This window comes from Pongo pygmaeus, chromosome 1, assembly GCF_028885625.2.
Source record: "Pongo pygmaeus isolate AG05252 chromosome 1, NHGRI_mPonPyg2-v2.0_pri, whole genome shotgun sequence".
Lineage (NCBI taxonomy): Eukaryota > Metazoa > Chordata > Mammalia > Primates > Hominidae > Pongo > Pongo pygmaeus.
The window spans coordinates 94,745,143-94,767,564 of NC_072373.2; the positions used below are offsets into that span (position 1 = coordinate 94,745,143).

At 49.9% G+C, this 22,422-nt stretch overlaps 1 protein-coding gene and 1 pseudogene across 28 annotated transcripts in view; one reads left to right on the forward strand and one right to left on the reverse strand.

Annotated features, from left to right (window-relative positions):
• The first annotated feature begins 2,141 nt into the window (after nucleotides 1–2,141).
• On the forward strand, nucleotides 2,142–13,537 carry LOC134739525 (GON-4-like protein; annotated as a pseudogene).
• Nucleotides 13,538–14,078: 541 nt separating this feature from the next.
• The window catches only part of LOC129017807 (protein misato homolog 1), a 54,614-nt gene continuing 46,270 nt past the window's right edge, over nucleotides 14,079–22,422 (reverse strand). For 2 of the 28 annotated variants that reach the window (XM_054458663.2, XM_063656760.1), the window contains exons 3-15: nucleotides 18,491–18,626; nucleotides 17,930–17,999; nucleotides 17,747–17,822; nucleotides 17,435–17,489; nucleotides 17,211–17,349; nucleotides 16,938–17,055; nucleotides 16,722–16,856; nucleotides 16,468–16,620; nucleotides 16,062–16,193; nucleotides 15,804–15,988; nucleotides 15,467–15,571; nucleotides 15,267–15,376; nucleotides 14,079–14,974 (exon numbers count right to left, since the gene is read on the reverse strand). In XM_054458663.2, the coding sequence (XP_054314638.1) occupies nucleotides 14,760–14,974; nucleotides 15,267–15,376; nucleotides 15,467–15,571; nucleotides 15,804–15,988; nucleotides 16,062–16,193; nucleotides 16,468–16,620; nucleotides 16,722–16,856; nucleotides 16,938–17,055; nucleotides 17,211–17,349; nucleotides 17,435–17,489; nucleotides 17,747–17,822; nucleotides 17,930–17,999; nucleotides 18,491–18,626 (1,629 nt within the window). In that variant the 3' untranslated portion in view covers nucleotides 14,079–14,759. Of the gene's footprint in view, nucleotides 15,000–15,266; nucleotides 15,377–15,466; nucleotides 15,610–15,803; nucleotides 15,989–16,061; nucleotides 16,194–16,467; nucleotides 16,621–16,721; nucleotides 17,056–17,185; nucleotides 17,350–17,434; nucleotides 17,490–17,746; nucleotides 17,823–17,929; nucleotides 18,000–18,490; nucleotides 18,658–18,718; nucleotides 18,938–22,422 lie in introns of those variants that run through there. The other 26 variants (XM_054458603.2, XM_063656445.1, XM_054458680.2 and 23 more) reach the window with 25 other exon arrangements.

Below are 22,422 nucleotides of genomic sequence, written 5' to 3' on the forward strand. Positions count from 1 at the left end.
AGGAGCGCCTCTGCCCGGCCGCCCCGTCTGGGAAGTGAAGAGCGCCTCTGCCCGGCCGCCCCATCTGGGAGATGAGGAGCACCTCTGCCGGGTTGCCCAACGTCTGGGAGGTGAGGAGCACCTCTGCCGGGTCGCCCAACGTCTGGGAGGTGAGGAGCGCCTCTGCCTGGCCGCCCTGTCTGGGAGGTGAGGAGTGCCTCTGCCCAGCCGCCACCCCATCTGGGAGGAAGTGAGGAGCGCCTCTGCCTGGCCATCCCGTCTGGGAGATGAGGAGCACCTCTGCCCGGCCGCCCCGTCTGGGAGGTGAGGAGGCCTCTGCCTGGCCTCCACCCCGTCTGGGAGGAAGTGAGGAGCGCCTCTGCCCGGCCGCCCCGTCTGGGAAGTGAGGAGCGCCTCTACCCGGCCACCCCGTCTGGGAAGTGAGGAGCACCTCTGCCCGGTCGCCCCCTCTGGGAAGTGAGGAGCGCCTCTGCCCAGCCACCCCATCAGGGAAGTGACGAGCGCCTCTGCCCGGCCGCCCCCTCTGGGAAGTGAGGAGCGCCTCTGCCCGGCCACCCCGTCTGGGAAGTGAGGAGCGCCTCTGCCTGGCTGCCCATCGTCTGGGAGGTGAGGAGCGCCTCTGCCCGGCCACCCCGTCTGGGAGGTGAGGAGCACCTCTGCCTGGCTGCCACCCCGTCTGGGAGGAAGTGAGGAGCGCCTCTGCCCGGCCGCCCCGTCTGGGAAGTGAGGAGCGCCTCTGCCCGGCCGCCCCCTCTGGGAAGTGAGGAGCGCCTCTGCCCGGCCACCGCGTCTGGGAAGTGAGGAGCGCCTCTGCCTGGCCGCCCATCGTCTGGGAGGTGAGGAGCACCTCTGCCCGGCCACCCCGTCTGGGAGGTGAGGAGCGCCTCTGCCTGGCTGCCACCCCGTCTGGGAGGAAGTGAGGAGCGCCTCTGCCCGGCCGCCCTGTCTGGGAAGTGAGGAGCGCCTCTGCCCGGCCACCCCGTCTGGGAGGTGAGGAGCACCTCTACCCAGCCACCCATCGTCTGGGATGTGAGGAGCGCCTCTGCCAGGCCGCCCCGTCTAGGAAGTGAGGAGCGCCTCTGCCCGGCCGCCCCATCTGGAAAGTGAGGAGTGCCTCTGCCAGGCCGCCCTGTCTGGGAGGAGAAATTCTTCTGCCTTGGGATGCTGTTGATCTATGGCCTTTCCCCCAGCCCCATGCTCTCTGAAACGTGCTGTGTCAACTCAGGGTTAAATGGATTAAGGGCGGTGCAAGATGTGCTTTGTTAAACAGATGCTTGAAGGCAGCATGCTCTTTAAGAGTCATCACCACTCCCTAACCTCAAGTACCCAGGGGCACAAACACTGCAGAAGGCCGCAGGGACCTCTGCCTAGGAAAACCAGAGACCTTTGTTCATGTGTTTATCTCCTGACCTTCTCTCCACTATTATCCTATAACCCTGCCACATCCCCCTCTCCTAGAAACACCCAAGAATGATCAATAAATACTTAATAAAAAAAAAAAAACCACAAAACAGCTTACTGCTTACACTGCTGGGCAGAGTTCTCTGAACCTCTCTTCTGGTTCTCAGTGCTGTCCCATTCATGAATTGTTCTTGCCTCAAATAAACTCTGTTAAATTAAAAAAAAAAAAAAATGTACTTATACAGGACCTGTCCCTCATAACCTTACCCTAGGTACTATCTGGAACATCAAAAGGCATGTCAGTGGCTGATAGAAGGCCTAGGACATTTTTCCTTTTGTTGCCCTAAACTTACTCCAGATTGTAGAGACTCCTTTAATTACCACCTTTCCTGTCTGGAATCAGCGATTAGAACTGTAGAACTTCTCCACTTGAAGCAGTCATAATTATGGGCCAAAAACAATATAATAGACAATAGGTCCCCTGATTCAAGTCCAAAGGTCAATGAATATTCTTAGGAGGGCAAATAGGGGACAGAAGATTCAGGTATGAAAAGCACTGTTCCAACTTTGGTCCTCCAATTTGCTGCTGTCTTCCCTAAAACTGTTGTGCTTTAGTGCCATTTTCAAGGAATTTATCTTGCTGGGACAGCTCCAAGCCCAGAAATATGCTAACTGGTGCCTGGTCTCTAAATACACCCCGAACCTAAGACCCACTTGCAGATGCAAAGGCAATTGTGGGCATGCTGTTAAGGAGCCACAAAATCCGGCAGCCCAGGACCCCTTTCTTTGTGGCTAAAAAAGGACAGGAAACAAGTGCAGGCAAAACTGCTGTGTCGGTAAGCACAATTAAATTCATTAAGCAGGGTTCCATGGGTGATTGAGCACCCTGGAAAGAAAAGGACACTAGAACCATAGGGGACGCCCTAGGGCTAGTGCTCACTAGGGGATGACTAGAGGTGTGGGCACTCCTATGTTCTCCTTTCAGATGGGAGACGTTCCTTCAAAAGCGAAGCCACTCCTGAGGTGTATTCTGGATAACTGGGACCAATTTGACCCTCAAACGCTGAAGAAGAAGTGACTTATATTTTTATGCAGCACCACCTGGCCACAGTGTCCTCTTTCTGGAGGAGAGACATGGCCACCCGAGGGAAGTGTAAACTATAATACCATCCTACAGCTAGATCTCTTTTGTAAACAAGAGGGCAAATGGAGTGAAGTGCCATATCTACAGGTTTTTTTCTCACTAAGGGATAACCCACAATTATGTAAAAACTGTAATTTACATCCTACTGGGGGTCCTCAAATCCTATCCCCATACCCAGGTCTCCCCATGGCTCCCCATCCCACTAGTAAGGATTCTCCTTTGGCCCTATCAGCCCAAAAGGAACCAGACAAAAAGATAGTCAAGGAACTGAAAGGCACCAATGGACCTCGATTGTGCCCCCTCCAAGCCGTGGGAGGAGGAGGAGACTTTGTCTTAGCACGAGTACATGTCCCCTTTTCCCTCTCAGGCTTAAAACAGATCAAACTGGACCTAGGAAAATTCTCAGATAATCCTGATGGATACATAGACGTCTTACAGGGATTAGGACAATCTTTTGATTTAGCATGGAGAGATATTCTGTTGTTTTTAGGTCAAACATTAACTCCTAACAAAAAAGAGGCCACCTTAGCTGCGGCCCAGGAGTTTGGGGATCTCTGGTACCTAAGCCAGGTAAATGATAAAACAACATCAGAAGAAAGGGAACAATTCACCACAGGCCAACAGGAGGTTCCCAGTGTGGATCCCCAGTGTGGATCCCCATTGGGACCTCGATTCGGAGCATGGAGACTGGAGTCGCAGGCATTTACTGACTTGTATACTAGAGGGATTAAGAAAGACCAGAAAAAAGCCAATGAATTACTCAATGATGTCCACCGTAACGCAGGGAAAGGAAGAAAACCCTACGGCATTTTTAGAGAGGCTAAGGGAGGCATTAAGAGAAAGCATACCTCTTTGTCACCTGACTCTATTGAAGCCCAGCTAATTTTAAAGGATAAGTTTATCACTCAGTCAGCTGCAGACATTAGAAAAAAACTTCAAAAGTCTGCCCTGGGCCCCGAGCAAAATTTGGAAACTCTATTGAATTTGGCAACTTCATTGTTTTATCATAGGGATCAGGAGTAGCAGGCTGAACGAGATAGACGAGACGAAAAAGGCCACCACCTTAGTCATGGCTCTCAGGCAGACGAGCTTCAGTGGCTCTGAAAAAAAGAAAGGTTGGGCAGGCAACCCGCCTAACAGGGCTTGTTATCAGTGTGGCTTACAAGGTCACTTCAAAAAGGACTGCCCAAACAACAATAAGCCGCCCCCTTGTCCATGTCCCTTGTGCCAGGGAGATCCCTGGAAGGCACACTGCCCCTGACAGTGAAGGTCCTCTGGGCCAGAGGCCACTAACTAGATGGTCCAACAACAAGACTGAGGGTGCCCAAGGCAGGCACCAGCCCATGCCATCACCATCACAGAGCCCCAGGTAAGCTTAACCAGTGAGGACCAGGAAACTAACTTCCTCCTGGACACTGGCGTGGCCTTGTCAGTTTTACTCTTCTGTCCCGGACAACTATCCTCCAGGTCGTTCACCATCAAAGGCGTCTTAGGACACTCAGTCACTAGGTATTTCTCCCACCCCCTAAGTTGTGACTGGGGAACCTTATTATTCTCACATGCCTTTCTTGTTATGCCTGAGAGCCCTACTCCTTTACTAGGGAGAAACATATTAGCTAAAGCAGGGGCCATTATATAATTGAATATAAGAAAAGGAATACCTGTTTGCTGCCCTACTCAAGGAGGGAGTTAATCCTGAAGTCTGGGCAGAGGAAGAGCAAGAGCAATATGGACAAGCAAAAAATGCTTGTCCAGTTCAAGTTAAATTAAAGGATCTTACTTCCTTTCCTTATCAAAGCAGTACCCCCTCTGACCAGAAGCCCAACAAGGATTACAAAAGATTGTCAAAGACCTAAAAGCACAGAGATTAGTAAAGCCATGCAACAGCCCAGGCAACAGTCCTATTCTAGGCATACAAAAACCCAACAGACAGTGGAGGTTAGTGAAAGACCTCTGAATTATCATTGAGGCAGTTGTTCCCCTGTATCCAGTGCCAGGACCAACTCGGTCAGGGAGACCCTAACCCAGTGGCACTAGAGGAATTAAAGACACACCCACAGAAATATAGAGGTGTGAAGTGGGAAATCAGGGGTCTCACAGCCTTCAGAGCTGAGAGCCCTGAACAGAGATTTACCCACGTATTTATTAACAACAAGCCAGTCATTAGCATTGTTTCTATAGATATTAAATTAACTAAAAGTATCCCTTATGGGAAATGAAGCCATGGGCCGAATTAAAGGAATAGGTTGGGCTAGTTAACTGCAGCAGGAGCATGTCCTTAAGGCACAGATCGCTCATGCTATTGTTTGTGGCTTAAGAATGCCTTTAAGTGGTTTTCCGCCCTGGGCGGGCCAGGTATTCCTTGCCCTCATTCCAGTAAACCCATAACCTTCCAGTGTGGGCTTTATTGCCATCATGAACATGTCACAGTGCTGCAGATATTTTGTTTATGGCCAGTTTTGGGGCCAGTTTATGGCCAGATTTGGAGGGGCTTGTTCCCAATAATCCAGTTGTACCTAATCCTTATACTCTACTCTCCCAGATACCAGAGGAAGCAGAATGGTTTACAGTCCTAGATCTTACGGACACTTTCTTCTGCATCCCTCTGCATCCTGACTCGCAATTTTTATTTGCCTTTAAAGATCTGTCAAACCCAGTGTCTCAGCATACCTCGACTGTCCTGCCATTCATTTTTGGGGCTGGGATACTAGGAGGACTAGGAACTGGCATTGGAGGCATTACCACCTTCACCCAATTCTATTACTGTTGGGGAAAAGCTGAATGTTGGGAAAAAAGCTGAGGCAGGGCTTGCATGTCTGACATAGTGTAAAAGAGTCTTGGAACATGTCCAGGGTCCAGGGTCTAAAACCCTTTGTGGCCTTTGGAACACCAAGCTCTGTGCCAAAGGGTGGAAGGCTGCCCTGCTGCACCACACTCTAAGCCGAGGGCATAAAACCCCTCGTGGCTTGAATGGAATCCAGGGCTCAGGGCATAAAACCCCTTGTGGCCTCTGGAATGTGTCTAGACTTGCTGGCTCCTTGCTTCTGGCCCTCCCAGGCTCATAGATCGATTGTACCTTAAATTAGAAGAACATGTTCCCCATTATCTCAAGTAGCAGAGCATGTTCCATATGCTTCAAAGAAAATGCTAAACTGTCACAGCTGTAGACCACGCGCTTGATACACTGCTTTCTTTCAACCCCCACATCCTCACCACCTGCTTCTTTGTTTGATCACCAATAAACAGTGCGGGCTTCAAGAGCTCAGGGCCTTCATAGCCTCCATACTAGCGTTGGCCCCCTGGTCCCACTTTTTGCTCTCTTAACTTGTCTCGTCTCATTCCTTTGACTCTGCCGGACTTCGTAGCCCCCACAGCCTGGTGCTGGGTCTGATCACTCCAACGTATTACAAATTATCACAAGAGTTAAATGATGACATGGAACGAGTTGCAGATTCACTGGTCACCTTACAAAGCTAGCTTAACTCTTTAGCAGGAGTAGCCCTCCAGAATTGGAAAGCATTAAATTTATTAAAGCTGAAAGAGATGGAAACTGTCTTTTTCTAGAAGAGTGTTACTATTTTGTTAATCAATACAGAATTGTCACCAAAAAGGTTAAGGAGCTTCGAGACCAGATACAGTGCCAGGCACAAGAGCTCCAAGACACAGGACTTTGGAGTATTGTCAACCAATGGATGCCCTGGCTTCTCCCCTTCTTGGGACCCTTGGTGGCTATTGTGATGTTGCTTATCTTTGGACCCTGCATTTTTAACTTCCTTGTAAAATTTGTCTCTTCCAGAATAGAATCCATGAAACTGCAAATGATTCTACAAATGGAGCCCCAAATGACCACCACTAGCCCCTGCCATCGAGGACCCCTAGACCGACCCACCAACCTGTTCTTGCACCATGACACTGAAGACTCCCCTCCTGAGGAAGCCTCAACTGCAGAGCCCCTTCTACGCCCCAGTTAAGCAGGAAGTAGCTAGAATGATTGTCGCCCAACTTCCCAACAGCACTTGGGCTTTCCTTTTGAGAGGAGGGACTGAGGGACTAAGTGGCTAAGTTGGCTGGACTTCCTGGGTCAATAGGGACTTCCCTAAGGGAACTTTCCCCTAAGCCAAAATGAGTCATAGCTGCAAACTAAGGGATTGAACCTTCAACCAATCATATAGGGAGTTTAAGCTCTAGCCACAGCCTGATGTTTTTAACCAATCACGCCCACCTACCCACAAGCGGATAGAAAATAAGCTAATTCTATAGGACAGAAAAAGAAAAAGGGGAAGGATCATAAGGGGATATAAGCATAAGACACCCAAGCCAAAAATGGCAACCCTTTCAGGTCCCCTTCCACCATGTGGAAACTTTACTTTCACTTTAATAAATCTTGCCACTGCAAAAAAAAAAAAAAAAAAAAAAAAAAAAAAAAAAAAGATTAAATAGAATTGTCTATAGGATTTCATTAAAATTGGGGTTAACATTAATAGCAGACTTATGCAAGGGTAAAATTTGGCTTTCTCTCTTGAACAGGATTTTTATGTAATAGTAAAGGCTAATCAAAGCGTTTTGCTTTTTCAAATTTTTGAGTCATCCTTTTGGCAAAACGAATGACTTATGGTAATCTGAAATTCTATTTCATAATATCAAGAGTTTTAAACCTGTAAGGGCCAGTCATGGTGGCTCACACCTATAATCCCAGCACTTTGGGAGGCTGAGGCAGGTGGATCACCTGAGGTCGCGAGTTTGAGACCAGCCTGACCAACATGGGGAAACCCCGTCTCTACTAAAAATACAAAATTAGCTGGGCATGGTGGCACATGCCTGTAATCCCAGCTACTCAAGAGGCTGAGGCAGGAGAATAGATTGAGCCTGGGAGGCGGAGGGTGCAGTGAGCTGAGATTGTGCCACAGCACTTCAGCCTGGGCAACAAGAGCAAAACTCCGTCTCAAAAAAACAAAAAAACCTGTAACATATTCAACAGGCTTCCCAAAATCAAATTTCAGTTGCAAGATTCTCTTTCCTGACCCCTGGCTTTTGAATGCTCCAGCTACAGAGGGCCCCTAGAGCATCCAAAGAGAGGTGAACAGGATTAAAAAAAGAGAGAGAGAGATAATTAAGGCTGGGTGTGGTGGCTCACGTCTGTAATCCCAGGACTTTGGGAGGCTGAGGCAGGTGGATCACTTGAGGTCAGGAGTTCAAGACCAGTTTGGCCAACATGGTGAAACCCCATCTCTACTAAAAATACAAAATTAGCTGAGTGTGTTGGCGCATGCCTGTAATCCCATTTACTCAGGAGGCTGAGGCAGAAGAATCACTTGAACCCAGTGGAGGTTGCAGTGAGCCAAGATTGTGCCACTGCACTCCAGGCTGGGCAAGAGAGCGAGACTCTGTCTCAGAAAAAAAAAAAAAGAGATAATTAATTAGCTCAGCATGGTGGTGGGTGCCTGTAATCCCAGCTACTTGGGAGGCTGAGGCAGAATTGAATTCCTGAACCCAGGAGGCAGAGGTTGCAGTGAGCCGAGATCAGCTCCATCCCACAATAAAAAATAAAAAAAATAGGCCAGGTGCAGTGGCTCATGCCTGTAATCCCAGCATTTTGGAAGGCCAAGGCGGGTGGATAACATGAGGTCAGAAGTTTGAGACCAGCCTGGCCAGCATGGCGGAACCCTATCTCTACTATAAAAATTCAAAAATTAGCCAGGTATGGTGGCATGTGCCTGTAATCCCAGCTACTAGCAGGGCTGAGGCAGGAGGATCACTTGAACCAAGGAGGCGGAGGTTGCAGTGAGCTGAGATAGGCTCCATCTCAAAATAAAAAATAAAAAAATAGGCCGGGCATGGTGACTCATGCCTGTAATCCCAGCATTTTGGGAGGCCGAGGTGGGTGGATTACCTGAGGTCAGGAGTTTGAGATCAGCTTGGCCAACATGGTGAAACCCTGTCTCTACTAAAAATACAAAAGTTAGCCGGGCATGGTAGCATGTGCCTGTAATCCCAGCTATTAGGGCGGCTGAGGCAGGAGAATCGCTTGAACCCTAGAGGCAAAGGTTGCAGTGAGCCAACATCGTGCCACTGCACCCCAGCCTGGGCGACAGAGTGAGATTCCACTTCAAAAAAAATAAATAAAATAAAAAATAACAAAATAAAAATAAAGAGGTAATGTCAGCCGGGTATTTTGGCTCACACCTGAAATCTCAGCATTTTGGGAGGCCAAGGCCAATGGATGGCTTGAGCTCAGGGTTTCGAGGCCAGCCTGGACAACATAGCAAAACCCCGCCTCTACAAAAAATAAAAAGATTAGCCGAGTGTGGTGGTGCACACCTGTGGTCCCAGCTACTTGGGAAGCTGAGGTGGGAAGACTGCTTGAGCCTGGGAGATTGAGGCTTCACTGAGCCATGATTCCTCCACTAACACTCCAGCCTGGGTGACAAGGGCAAGACCTTGTCCCCCCCACACCCCCCCCCCAAAAAAAAAAGAGACAGTGTCTTGGCCATGCACAGTGGCTCACACCTGTAATCCCAGCACTCCAGGAGGCTGAGGTGGGAGAATCCCTTGTAGCCAGGAGTTTGAGACCAGCCTGGGCAACACAGGCCCCAGGGATCCTCCTGACTCAGCCTCCCAAATAGCTGGGGCTACAGGTGCACACCACAACATCTGCCAAATTTTTAAGTTTTTTTGTAGAGATGGAGTCTTGCTATGTTGCCCAGGCTGGTCTTGAACTCCTGGCTTTTTTTTTTTTTTTTTTTTTTTTTTTTTTGAGATGGAGTCTTGCTCTGTCACCCAGGCTAGAGTGCAGTGGTGCGATCTCAGCTCACTGCAACCTCCACCTCCCGGGTTCAAGTGATTCTCCTGCCCCAGCCTTCTGAGTAGCTGCGATTACAGGCGACTGCCACCGCGCCCAGCTAATTTTTTTTGTATTTTTTAGTAGAGACGGGGTTTCACCATCTTGGCCAGGCTGGTCTTGAACTGCTGACCTCATGATCCACTCACCTTGGCCTCTCAAAGTGCTGGGATTACAGGCATGAGCCACTGCACCCGGCCAAACTCCTGGCCTTAAACGATCCTCCTGCCTTGGCCTCCCAAATGGTGGGATTACAGGCATGAGCCACCTTGCAAGGCCTGAAAATTCTTCATAATGGAAGCTCTAAAGTATTACATGAGTTTGAGTGTCTCATTTCACATCCATAATACAGCAACCAACATGAAATATATACATCTCTTGAAGCTGTTGCTCACATCTTAATTGCTTTGGGTTGCTACCCACCAGTGGCCCAAGGGAGATGGAGGTTAGGGTTTTAAATTAGATCTCAATAGTTGTAAACTAGAATTTTAAACCAGGGTTTTGTCATCTCTTGTGTCCTAGTCCACTAGTTCTTATCCTTAGAACCCTCAAGTCCTGCTCTAGCTGTATCATGACTCCTCTTTTGCCCACTTTCCACTCTGGTAGTTTGAGGAGCAGCAGGCTTTTGAGAAGAGCCACAAGTTCCTTCGGCAGCTGGAGATTTGCTTTGCAGAGAACCCCTCACACCACCAGAAGATTATCAAGGTCCTCCAAGGCTGTGCAGACTGCCTTCCCCAGGAGATCACCAAGGTATTCTTTCCTGTCCTGCTTTCTTCCTCTTGTCTTCCAGGCCTTAGGCCTTTCCCTTGTCTCTTTCCCCAACCTACTCCATACCTTTTTGCCTCTGGAGTCTCATGGGCTTCCTGGAGGAGATGAAAAAAAGCATAGACTTTTTAGGCTCACCCAAAGCATAAAGCACTGGGATAGGGAGGGATTGCTACCTGAAACCGGAGCCTGTCTGATCTTCACAGGCTCAGGAATGCCATGGATGTCCTGGAAGGGATGTTCAGCGAAGGAGGTTCTGGGACCTGGGAGGGGCCTTACCTCCTTGCTCTGCTTGGAATAGTGCCCTAGCTGGAGATCAGTAGGGTGGAGTGGAGAGTGGAATCATTAGGAATCAAATCCAGTATTAATACCCTTCCCCTGGCCGGACGTGGTGGCTCACACCTGTAATCTGAACAATTTGGGAGCCGAGACAGGCAGATCACCTGAGGTTGGGAGTTGGAGACCAGCCTGAACAACATGGAGAAACCCTGTCTCTACTAAAAATACAAAATTAGACGGGCGTGGTGGTGCATGCCTGTAATCCCAGCTACTCAGGAGGCTGAGGCAGGAGAACCGCTTGAACCTGGAAGGCAGAGGTTTCGGTGAGTGGAGATCGCACCGTTGCACTCCAGCCTGGGCAACATGAGCGAAACTCCAGCTCAAAAAATAAATATATAAATAAATACATAAATAAATAAAACAAAATAAAATCTTTGGAGCAGTAGCTGGGCAAAGGGGCACTCAGGAGGCTCACACCAGAAGATCACTACTTGAGCCCAGGAGTCTGAGGCTATAGGATACCACTATGGTCATGCCTGTGTAAACAGGCACTGCAGTCCAACCTGGGCAAGGTAATTTGTGTTTTCTGTGAGACCTTGTCTCTCTCTTTTTTTTTTGAGATGGAGTCTCACTTTCATCCAGTCTGGAGGGTAGTGGCACAATCTCAGCTCACTGTAACCTCTGCCTCCTGGGTTCAAGCAATTCTCGTGCCTCAGCTTCCCAAGTAGCTGAGACTACAGGCCCCCACCACAACATTCCGCTAATTTTTGTATTTTTAGTAGAGATGGGGTTTCACCATGTTCACTAGGCTAATCTGGAACTCCTGACCTGAAGTGATCCCTGCCCTCAGCCTCCAAAGTACTGGGATTACAGGTGTGAGCCACCACACCTGGCCTCTTTTTTTTTTTGTTCGTTTGTTTTTGAGACAGGGTCTCACTAAGTTGCCCAGGCTGATCTTGAACCCTTGGGCTCAAGTGATCCTCACACCTCAGCCTCCCAAGTACCTGGGTTTACAGGCATGTACCACTGCACCCAATTGAAACCCTTTCTCTTAAAAAAACAAAATTGTTGGAGCAGATATGCATGTGGGTTGACTTGGTGAGCATGAGGCAGGGCTTCTTCCTTTGGTGGGCCCCAAAGGCATAGGTGGTCAAGACACCTTTGACCCAGAAGACCATCCCTGCAGGTCTGTGACAGCAAATCCTACAAGAGCAAGGAGCCCCATGAGGGCACCCAGAACAGGACTGTCAGGATCACCAGAAAGAGAGAGATGCTTATTTCAGGTGAGTGATCTGCCAACCTAGCCCTTCTGTTTTTCAGTCTCGTTCTCCTATACTCCAGACAGGAACCTCCATGAGCCTGGATACATAACAGCCTTTTCAGGGATGGATATACCACCTCTTTCACTGATGGACCCATAAGAAGCCCTTCTCCTGTTCAGGCTTTTTCTATGCCATGGCCTCACTCCTCTTGCAGAATTGAGTGCGTGGCTGGGCACGGTGGCTCACGCCTGTAATCCCAACCCTTTGGGAGGCCAAGGCAGGTGGATCACCTGAGGTCAGGAGTTCAAGACCAGCCTGGCCAACATGGTTAAACCCCGTCTCTATTACAAATACAAAAAAAAATTAGCTGGGCCTGGTGGTGAGCACCTATAATCCCACCTACTTGGGAGGCTGAGGTAGGAGAATCCCTTGAACCCCGGAGGCAGAGGTTGCCATGACCTGAGATCATGCCACTGTATTCCAGCCTGGGCAACAAGACCAAAAATATGTCTCAAAAAAAAAAAAAAAAATGCTACAAATTTCACACGATTCAACATTGTCTTGTGTTTCTATTCCTAAAACTCTTCTCCCTATCTCTAAATCTACTGTCATCTACATCCTAAAGACTGGGCCATTCTCAGCTTTGGCAGTAGGACTTTATATCTTTGTATAAATGACATTATGCCCCCCACCTCCACACAACTTTTTTATTATTTATATTTTCTTGTAGAGATGGAGTCTCACCATATTGCCCAGGCTAGTCTCAAACTCCCAGCAGTTCCACCACTTTGGCTTCCCAAAGTGTGGACATTGTAGGTGTGAACCACCATGCCCACCCCTCTTTTTTATTAGAATTTTTGCACAGTACCTGGCCACAGGTAATTTCTCGTGCTTAGGTGCATCTTGATCCTGACAGTACCCTGAGATCCTTATTTTCCTCCTAAGCAGGATGGGCAGTGGGGGGCACTTTGCCATCCCCTCGAGAAGTGACTCTTACAGAACGGCTCCTCCTGGATGGCCCACCACCTCATTCACCAGAGACTCCTCAATTTCCCCCCAAAACTGGAGCTGTACTGTACACTGTTAAGAGAAACCAGGTTGGGCCTGAAGTTCTCTCCTGCCCCAAGGCATCCCTCAGACTTCAGAAAGAGAGTGAGGGCCAAAAGGCAGTGAGTGAGTCAGAGGCGTTGATGCTGGTCTGGGATGCATCAGAAACTGAGAAATTGACTGGTACCGTGGAACCCCCTGCTTCCTTCCTGAGTCCTGTTTCCTCAAAGACCAGAGATGCAGGGAAAAGACACGTGTCCGAGAAACCAGACACTCAAGACAGATGACTGCCCTCAAGCAGAGCTAGGGTGAAGACAAGAGACAGGACGTGCCCTGTCCGTGAATCTCCATCAGGAATTGACACCTCAGAGACCTCTCCCAAAGCCCCTAGAGGGGGTTTGGCTAAAGACAGTGGAACACAGGGCAAGGGTCCAGAGGGGGAGCAGCAGCCAAAGGCCACAGAAGCTACAGTGTGTGCCAACAACAGCAAGGTCAGCTCCACTGGGGAAAAGGTTGTCCTGTGGACAAGGTAGGTAAGGGTGGATGACGTGTGTTTGGAAAGGAGCACAGACCACATCCATGTGGCTCCCTAGGATTAATCATGATACCTGGGTTACAGGGAAGCTGACCGTGTGATCCTCACCATGTGCCAGGAGCAAGGGGCACAGCCACAGACCTTCGGCATCATCTCCCAACAGCTGGGAAATAAGACCCCTGCTGACGTGGGAGTGGGGGTGGAGAAGACCCAGCAAAAAGAGGACGATGTGGCCAACTAAGAGACAGAAAGGCCAAAGAAGGAGTTTTCACATCCAAGATAATAAGTGGTTTTTGTAAAGGTTTGATCCAAGGAAAGGCTTGACTCATCAGGGTGGTAGTGGTTCTAGAAGAGAAAGGACACTGCATTTTTAGGTGGAATCCCCAGTTTCCATTCTAACTTTTTTTTTTTTTTGAGCCAGAGTCTTGCTCTGTCGCCCAGGCTGGAGTGCAGTGGCATGATCTTGGCTCACTGCAACCTCCGCCTCTCGGGTTCAAGCAATTCTCCTGCCTCAGCCTCTCAAGTGGCTGGGATTACAGGCGCCCACCACCCGGCCAATTTTTGTATTTTTAGTAGAGACAGGGCTTCACCGTGTTGGCCAGGCTGGTCTCGACCTCCTGACCTCAAGTGATCTGCCTGCCTCAGCCTCCCAAAGTGCTGGGATTACAGGTGTGAGCCACCGGGCCCGGCCATTCTAGTTTTGTTTTTAGGAGGCGTGTGACTTTGGACAAAACATTTAGCCTCTTGAGTTTCCTTATCTATAACGACATAGCTCTCCCAACCTTGCTGTGTGGAATAAATAAAAGATTTTGCAAATCAACATATAATGCTTCATAAATGTTAACATGTTACTAAGGATCAGTGAATACAGCCCTCCTCCTTTCTTAGGTTTCCCACTGTTTTTGAGAACTCATGCAGCTCTTCCACACTGCCTGTGAAGCCAGCTCTGAGGATGAGGATGATGCAACCAGTACCAGCAATGCAGACCAGCTGTCTGACCATGGGGACCTTCTGTCTGAAGAGGAGCTGGGTGAATGAGACTCTGGGAATCATCTACATAGGACCAAACCCAACAGGCGCCCTGGCACTGGGGAGGCGGGTAGTTGTACTCTGCTTGTACAGTCCTTGCGCCCAGTTTACAGACTTGGAGAGCAGGAGCCGAGGAAAAGGACAAAGGCTGGAGGATGGAGTAGGACCCAGGGGCTCTGCCATCCTAGGCATCATTCAAGGTCTTTTATGAAGACTTTACAGATCTCCTCTGTAAATAGCATCAAGAGTGGAGTTCAGCTCCTTTCTCTACTTTTTTCTTTTGGTCTGATGGCACATATTTATTGTTCTGTGGTCTAATCGCAGTGTTTCTAAATGTACAAAGTGCATATGTTGGTGTAGCTAGTCCCGCGACATTGAGCTCCTCTGCACGAAGACACTGGGCTCCTGCATCCAGCTGTTTTTATGGCAAACTAGCTCCTTTCTCCCACACTGGGAACTTTAGTCCACGAGGCTGTCACCATCCTGGTAGCACTGGGCCAGGCTTTGTAGCTCCTGCAGCAGCTCTGCTATGTCATCGTGCTCCACTCCAGCATCCATGAAGCTGGCCCAGCGCCGCAAGTCGAGTTTGGTGAGGTCTCTGGCCAAGGCTTCCAGGGTCTGGTGCAGGGACGAAGAGGAACACAGTGCCCCAAACACTGGGATGCTCTCCACTGCTGTGGAGGGAGAGGAAACAGAGACCTGTAGATGGATGATTATTCTGCCCCGGGACTCTGCCAAACTGATAAGGAAGTCCAACCTTAGTAGACTTGATTGTAAACTCAACAAATTTGGTGTATTGTCCCCTTAGTACACCAGTACTCCAGAGAAGGAATGCTTTTCTTGGGAGCCATAGGGTGAATAAAGGAATGTTTAACTGTGGACTTTTTCAGCACTTTTAATCCAGGAATGGAGATAGTAAAAACTCTCCCATACTTGAAATCTCAGTTTTCTTCACCTCCTACATACCTGCTCCCTTGGGGGAACCATCCAGAACCATACCCGGTGGACCGCAGCTTGAGAAGAGGTGGGGGTAAGGAGGAGCCACCCTGCAGGGAGTCAGCAGCAGACGGGAAGAACTGTGGGGGCAGAGAACAGTCATTAAGTGCGTAAGAAGTCAAGGGAGGGTTGCGGTTGGCAAGAAGGGCAGGAGCAACCGTTACACTGACCTCATCACTCCAGGCTGCTGCTGTTGTAAATACTGAGCCAAGACTTCTTCCCCAGTGGTACATGCATGAAGGGCGGAGGGTGGAGGTGTCCCTGGGGTGAGCTGGCTGCCAGAACAAAGCCAAAACCACCATTAGTCTGTGGCAGCATGAATAAGAAACTAAGAATTCTTATGTTCTCAGGCCATCAGCTGGATCAAGATATTCAGAGCCCTTTTTTTGTTTTCTTTCTTAAGGGGTGGGGAGGGAAAAATATCATTAGAATGCCCCAGAGAAATTAGGGGGAAAAGGATATGAAACAAAAATCTGACAAGGACTCCTAAGGACCAACAGCTCTCACCTTGTGTGGCATGCTCTGTCTATACCCCTCAGCACCACTGACTGGGCAAAGCAACGTGTTCCAGAAGGCTCCCCACATGCAGACAGTGGGGTCCATGGGGTGGCTCCTCCAAACTGCATCAGGGAATCAGGAAGGGACTGGCCTGGAGCCAAGGGGAAAGGGATGATTGCTCCTGCTGTCACCACCTAAAGAGAAGGAAGAGAACACGTTATAGGACATTTTCTCAGCACTGACCCAACCCCTCACAAAGCTTCATACCTTTTTCCCACAGAAGCTCAGCATGTCAGCCAGATGAACCATGGAAACTGGAGAAGAACACAGGCGATAAGGAACAGTGACTGTGTCCAGGGCTGTAGCCAGGATGGCACTGCAGTGGAAGGGCAGAGTGGCCTGTAAGAAGACACCAAGAGGGGCACTTGGCCTTGGGCCTGGAGAATAATGTGTGGAGGCAGAATATTAACACCAGAGAGACCCAGGGGATGAAGCAGGGGTATGTTTGACCCCGGGCTGGACAAGCATAGGACAGTGTGATCTGAGAGGCCACATCACAGCTGAGTTCAAGCTCGGGCCTCAGGAACAGAGCCAGTAACAAGACAGCGGCTGACTGGGAGTATGAGGAGGCCCTATAGCCTGCTGCAGTCAGAACAAGAGCACCGAGACTTACATCATAATGCAGGTAAGGGAAGTTGACAGGTTGCTCAGGTCGTAGGCCCAGGCTCCCACCCAGGGACAAGGGGCAGACGAGAGAGCTGTGAGCAGTCAGGTGCACGAGACCAAAAGCTGTGTTTAATAGACGATAGATGTTTCTCTGGGCCTCCTGGTGAAGAAAGAGTAGTTTGCATTAAGCAACTCTCCCACTGGGATTCTCATTTGTCCCTCCCCACCATGTGACTGTTTACTTCTCTAAGTTCCACTCACCCCACGATGGTAGGGACCAGGTAGCAGGCCCCACGTTATTATTCCCCGCCCTGAATATTCATCTTGTAGCAGCTCTGCCGCCTTTGCGCCTACCCCAGAGAAGCCATCGTGCAGGTCACACAGGATCTGGAAGCCCTGGGCAGAGGTGAGTGATGAAAGATAGTTAGCAGGATGAGAAGAGCTTCCACCCTGGAGTGCACATTGCCACGCCGCTACCTGCAAGTAGTCACATTCCTCCACGTAGAAGTGCAGCCTGTCCTCCAGCTCTTCCTGGTACTTGGGTTCCTTTAGGACACTTTCCCCTTGGCCAAAAGCCTCCAGCCGACCTGCTTCCCTGCCACAAGTAAACACGATCCAAGACTTACATCTCTTCCCTCAACTCCTCAGCCTCTTGTCCTGGGGAAGGGCAGGGAAGATGGCCTCAAGAGCCTCATCCTGCATTGGTGGGGACCCACGTTTCTTGCCTCAAAGCCTCTGGGGTCCCCATACCCATCGTGGTTGTACTTCTGAATCATACAGATGCTCCGGGGATGGAGATGGACTCTGAGGAAGTCTGACCAGACCCTGATGCTGGCCTCTGTAGGGATAAGTGGTTTTGGAGTTGTAGCAGTGGTGAGTGGTGGGGAACCTGAAGACAAGCAGAAGAAATGTACCTTTCTCCACGTTTCTGCTCTACCCAAACCCCCATCCATCAGTATCTGGAGAAGTCTCACCTTTGCCATTGGGAATGGATTTGACCCTCCAAACACCATCACTACTCAGCACTCCCTGGGAGGGGTGAGAAAAATCTACATTTAGTTCCAGGCAGTTTAGAGGCAAAGGTTGTTTCATCCTCCTTGAGTTGGCTGGCCACACCGCATAGCCTCCTTTCTGTTCACCGAGTCGCAGTCCTTAGGAAAAGGAGTGCTTTTTCCCAAAATATCATTCTAAGACATTTAAAATGATTAAAATCCCCTTTTACCTGCCCCTATGGAGACCCTCGGGTTGTAGCACTGGGTTAAAAAGTTCAGGACAGAGGCCCTCACCTCTGCACTCAGAAAGTCCTGGAGATAAGGGTTCTTGGGATAGAGTTCCTCTTTGTGTGTGGTGAGCTTCCCCTGCCTGAAAGAGATTGGAGATTGATCAAAGAAACTGCACTCTGATCAGAGTTATCCAGCGTTCTGCGTACACACACGATCCCCACCCTTATCCATACATCAATTACACACCATGCTATTGCAGCATCCAACTGTTTGTCCCTGTAGAGTCCACCTTCCTCTTTTAGGGAGCTCAAACTACCTGTACAGAAATAACAGAGACAATGTTAGGTCAAAGCCTGGGCACCCTCCCCCTCTAGCTAACCTTCCTCTGATCACCTGACAACCTGCTGTCACCAGCTCTCCAGCACTTGGATCTTCCAAGCTTTCTGGGATATACACTAGTTGGGGGGGAAAACCCTGGCCTAGGAGAATCTAGATTACATCTTTCCGTTTCCAGCTTAGTCATTAGCTGTGGGACGGGGGGGAGGGGGGGGCGGGGAAACCACATCCAGGGGTCCGACAGGAGTGCTGTAGTTCAAGTCCTCACTCTCCAGGGCCTAGCAGCCTATTCCCGAGATGGCTCTTGAGCAACTGTCGTGGGCCCCTCGAGTGTTGGCATGTTGTGCTCAGCTCCTCATTTCCGATCCTGGAGCTCGGTAAGGTGGGAGGGTCTTGAAGATAACGGCAGTGCAAGGACTAGGCACGCGGAAGGGAAACACGGGGCATCGGCTGACTCTGCCACCACCTCACCCTTCAGATCCATGAGGATGAGTCGCGGCGTGTAGGTCTCCTGGCCGTGCAGCGTTCGGCCCGTACGATACAGGACGTCGGGGCACAGCTCTCCCAGGGGCTCCTTGGAATCGGTCGCTTGGCCCAGCGCAGCATCCTGGGGAAGCAGAGAGGACCAGGCGGGCCGGCTGAACGTCGGGAGTGTAGATCCCGAAGGGCTTCTCGGGGGCAGCTGCCGGCTGACCTCACCTGCTGGTTCCACCAGTGCGCGCCCACGAAACCGGCAAAATGTCCCAACTGCAGTGTGAGCACCTCCCGGGCCCCGCCCGCCATACTGCGAGGCTCCACGGGGCCGCAGCGCCCCAGCCCCGCCGCTCGCTGCTCCTAGCCGATTGGCTTGGCAGGCGCGTGGGCGGGTGTTATTCTCGGCGACCTATTGGTCCGCAAACACATCCTTTCCCATTGGAGAAACGATGCGCCGATCCTTTCCTGCCTCTTCCTAGACGTGGCCCAGTTCGGCTTCTCTGTGGTTGCCTGCGAGGGGCGGGGCTCCACGGGCCACGCCATTGCTCCTGCTCCACGTTGGAGCGGGTTGGGCGCCGTCTCCAGCGCTGACTTGGGGGCGTCAGGGCGCGGGCCGCGGAAGGCTCTGCCTCGTACTTTGCCTAAGGTCTTATCTCTTCTCACAGATCTCTCCGCTGGCTGATAGCTCCCCGGGCAAAAATAAAACCTTGCCAGAAAAGCGGAAGCTCCCCTAAAGCCTCCCATGCCCCTTCATCTCTTCAGAAGTCACGCGGACCACGACTAATACCCTGTGGACTGGCCTAGCTATCGTATCTCTATCATTTACGTGAATTTATCTATCTCTGTGTATCTAACACCTTATGTAAATAGAGTATGTATCTGTTGGCGTCTTTTGCTCAGTATGGTTTATGTAATTCATATTTTTGCATATATCTATAATTCATTTTCATCGCTGCGGAATAGTCCATTGTATGAATACACCACCACTGATCTATTTTAAAGAAAGAATAGGCTGGGCGCGATGGCTGACGCCTGTAGTCCCAGCACTTTGGGAGGCTGAGGCGGGCAGATCACGAGGTCAGGAGATCGAGACCATCCTGGCTAACACGGTGAGACCCCGCCTCTACTAAAAATACAAAAAAAAATTAGCTGGGCGTGGTGGCGGGCGCCTGTAGTCCCAGCTACTCGGGAGGCTGAGGCAGGCGAATGGCGTGAACCCCGGAGGCGGAGCTTGCAGTGAGCCGAGATCACGCCACTGCACTCCAGCCTAGGCGACAGCGAGACTCTGTCTCAACAACAAAAAAAGAATATATTCTGCTGATAATAGCTTTTGGGATTGTTTCCAATTTTTGGGCTATTAGGTTCTATGATTAACATTCTTGTGTGTATTTAGAAAGAAGGCAAGGGCCAGGTGCGGTGGCTTACGCCTGTAATCCCAGCACTTTGGGAGGCCAAGGCAGGAGGATCAACTGAGGCCAGGAGGTTGAGACCAGCCTGGCCAACATGATGAAACCCCGGTCTCTACTAAAAATACAAAACATGTAGCTGGGCGTGGTGGCGGGCGCTTGTACTCCCAGCTACTCAAGAAGCTGAGTCAGGGAATGGTTTGAACCTGGGAGTTGGAAGTTGCAGTGAGCCGAGATCGCGCCACTGCACTCCAGCCTGGGCAACAAGAGCAAACCTCTCAAAAAAAAAAGCCGGGCGCGGTGGTTCATGCCTGTAATCCCAGCACTTTGGGAGGCCGAGGCGGGCGGATCACGAGGTCAGGAGATCGAGACCATCCTGGCTAACACGGTGAAACCCCATCTCTACTAAAAATACAAACGATTAGCCGGGCATGGTGACGGGTGACGGGGCATGGTGATGGGTCCTGTAGTCCCAGCTACTTGGGAGGCTGAGGCAGGAGAATGGCGTGAACCCGGGAGGTGGAGCTTGCAGTGAGCCGAGATCGCACCACTGCACTCCAGCCTAGGGAGAGCCAGACTCCATCTCAAAAAAAAAAAAAAAGATAAGGCAAATATTGGTTGGGCGCAGAGGCTCACGCCTGTATTCCCACGTTTTGGTGAGGCTGAGGCAGGAGGATCGCTTGAGTCCAGAAATTCGAGAATTTGAGGCTAGACTGGACAATGTAGTGAGACTCCCCCTCCCCCCACCCTCTCTATAAAAGAATTTTTCAAAAAATTAGCTAGGCAGCCCACATCTGTAGTCCTAACCAGAGGCTAGGGTGGGAGGATCGCTTCAGCCCAGGAATTGGACCACTGCACTCCAGCCAGAGACAGAGGGAGACCCTGTCTCAAAATTTTAAAAAGTGACAAAATGTTAATTGAATCTAGGTGAAGATTATAGGTGTTCTTTTGCAGTACTCTCTCAGCATTCTTGTAGGTTTGAAATTTTTTCAAAAAAAAAGGTTAGATGCTCTTATCTCTTCTGAGCTCTTTGTATTTTCACATGTATTATATTTAGTTTTATTTATTTATTTTGAGACTGTCTCGCTCTCTTTGCCCTGGCTGGAGTGCAGTGGTGCAATCTCCCGGCTCACTGCAGCTTCAACCTCTTGGGCTGAAACGATCCTCCCACCTCAGCCTCCCAAGTAGCTGCAATTACAGGCATAGGCCACCGCACCCGGCTAATTTTTGTATTTTTTGTACAGAAGGGGTTTCACCATCTTTCCCAGGCTGGTCTCCTGAGCTCAAGCGATCTGCCCACCTCAGCCTCCCAAAATATTGGGATTACAGGCGTGAGCCAGTGTGCCCGGCTACTATTTCACTTCTCTAAGTATGATGTGGGCTGAAAAGTTTCAATAGATACTCTGACAGTTTAAGGAAGTTCTCTGTCCTGATTTGCTAAGAGTTTTGATCATGAATAGATTTGAATGTTTTTTACAGCTTTCTCCAAACCAAGATAATTACATTATTTTATCCTTCCTTTGTTGTGCTAATGAATAAATTACATCGTTAGATTTTCATGTAATACTATCTTGCATTCCTAAAATAAACCTAAACTCGGCCGGGCGCGGTGGCTCACACCTGTAATACTAGCACTTTGGGAGGCCGTGGCAGGCGGATCACAAGGTCAGGAGTTCGAGACCATCCTGGCCAACGTGGTGAAAACCCTGTCTCTACTAAAAATACAAAAATTATCTGGGCGTGGTGGCACATGCCTGTAATCCCAGCTATTTGAGAGGCTGAGGCAGGAGAATCCCTTGAACCAGGGAGTCGGAGGTTGCAGTGAGCCAAGATCGCGCCACAGCACTCCAGCCTGGTGACAGAGCAAGATTTCATCTCAAACAAACAAACAAAAAACCTAAATTCATTTATGTTGATTATCTTTTTAAAATATTGGATCTGGGGGTGTGGTGGCTCACACCTGTAATCCCAGCACTTTGGGAGGCCAAGGCGGGCGGATCTCGAGGTCAGAAGTTCGAGACCAGCCTGGCAAACATGGTGAAACCCCATCTCTACTAAAAACACAAAATTAGCAGGACGAGGTGGCGCGTGCCTGTAATCCCAACTACTCAGGAGTCTGAGGCAGGATAATTGCTTGAACCCGACAGGCAAAGGTTGCAGTGAGCCAAGATAGAGCCACTGCACTCCAGCCTGTGCAACAGATGGAGACTCTGTCTCAAAAAATAAATAAATATAAAATATTGGATCGGGGCCGGCTGCAGTGGCTCATGCCTGTAATCCCAGCACTTTGGAAGGCTGAGTCAGGTGGATCACTTGAGCCCAGAAGGTCAAAACAAGCCTGAGTAACATAGTGAGATCTTGTTGCTACAAAAAAAAAAAAAAAAAAAAAATGCCGGGTGCGATGGCTCATGCCTGTAATCCCAGCACTTTGGGAGGCTGAGGCAGGTGGATCACCTGAGGTCAGGAATTTGAGAACAACCTGGCCAACATGGTGAAACCCCGCCTCTACTAAAAATACAAAAG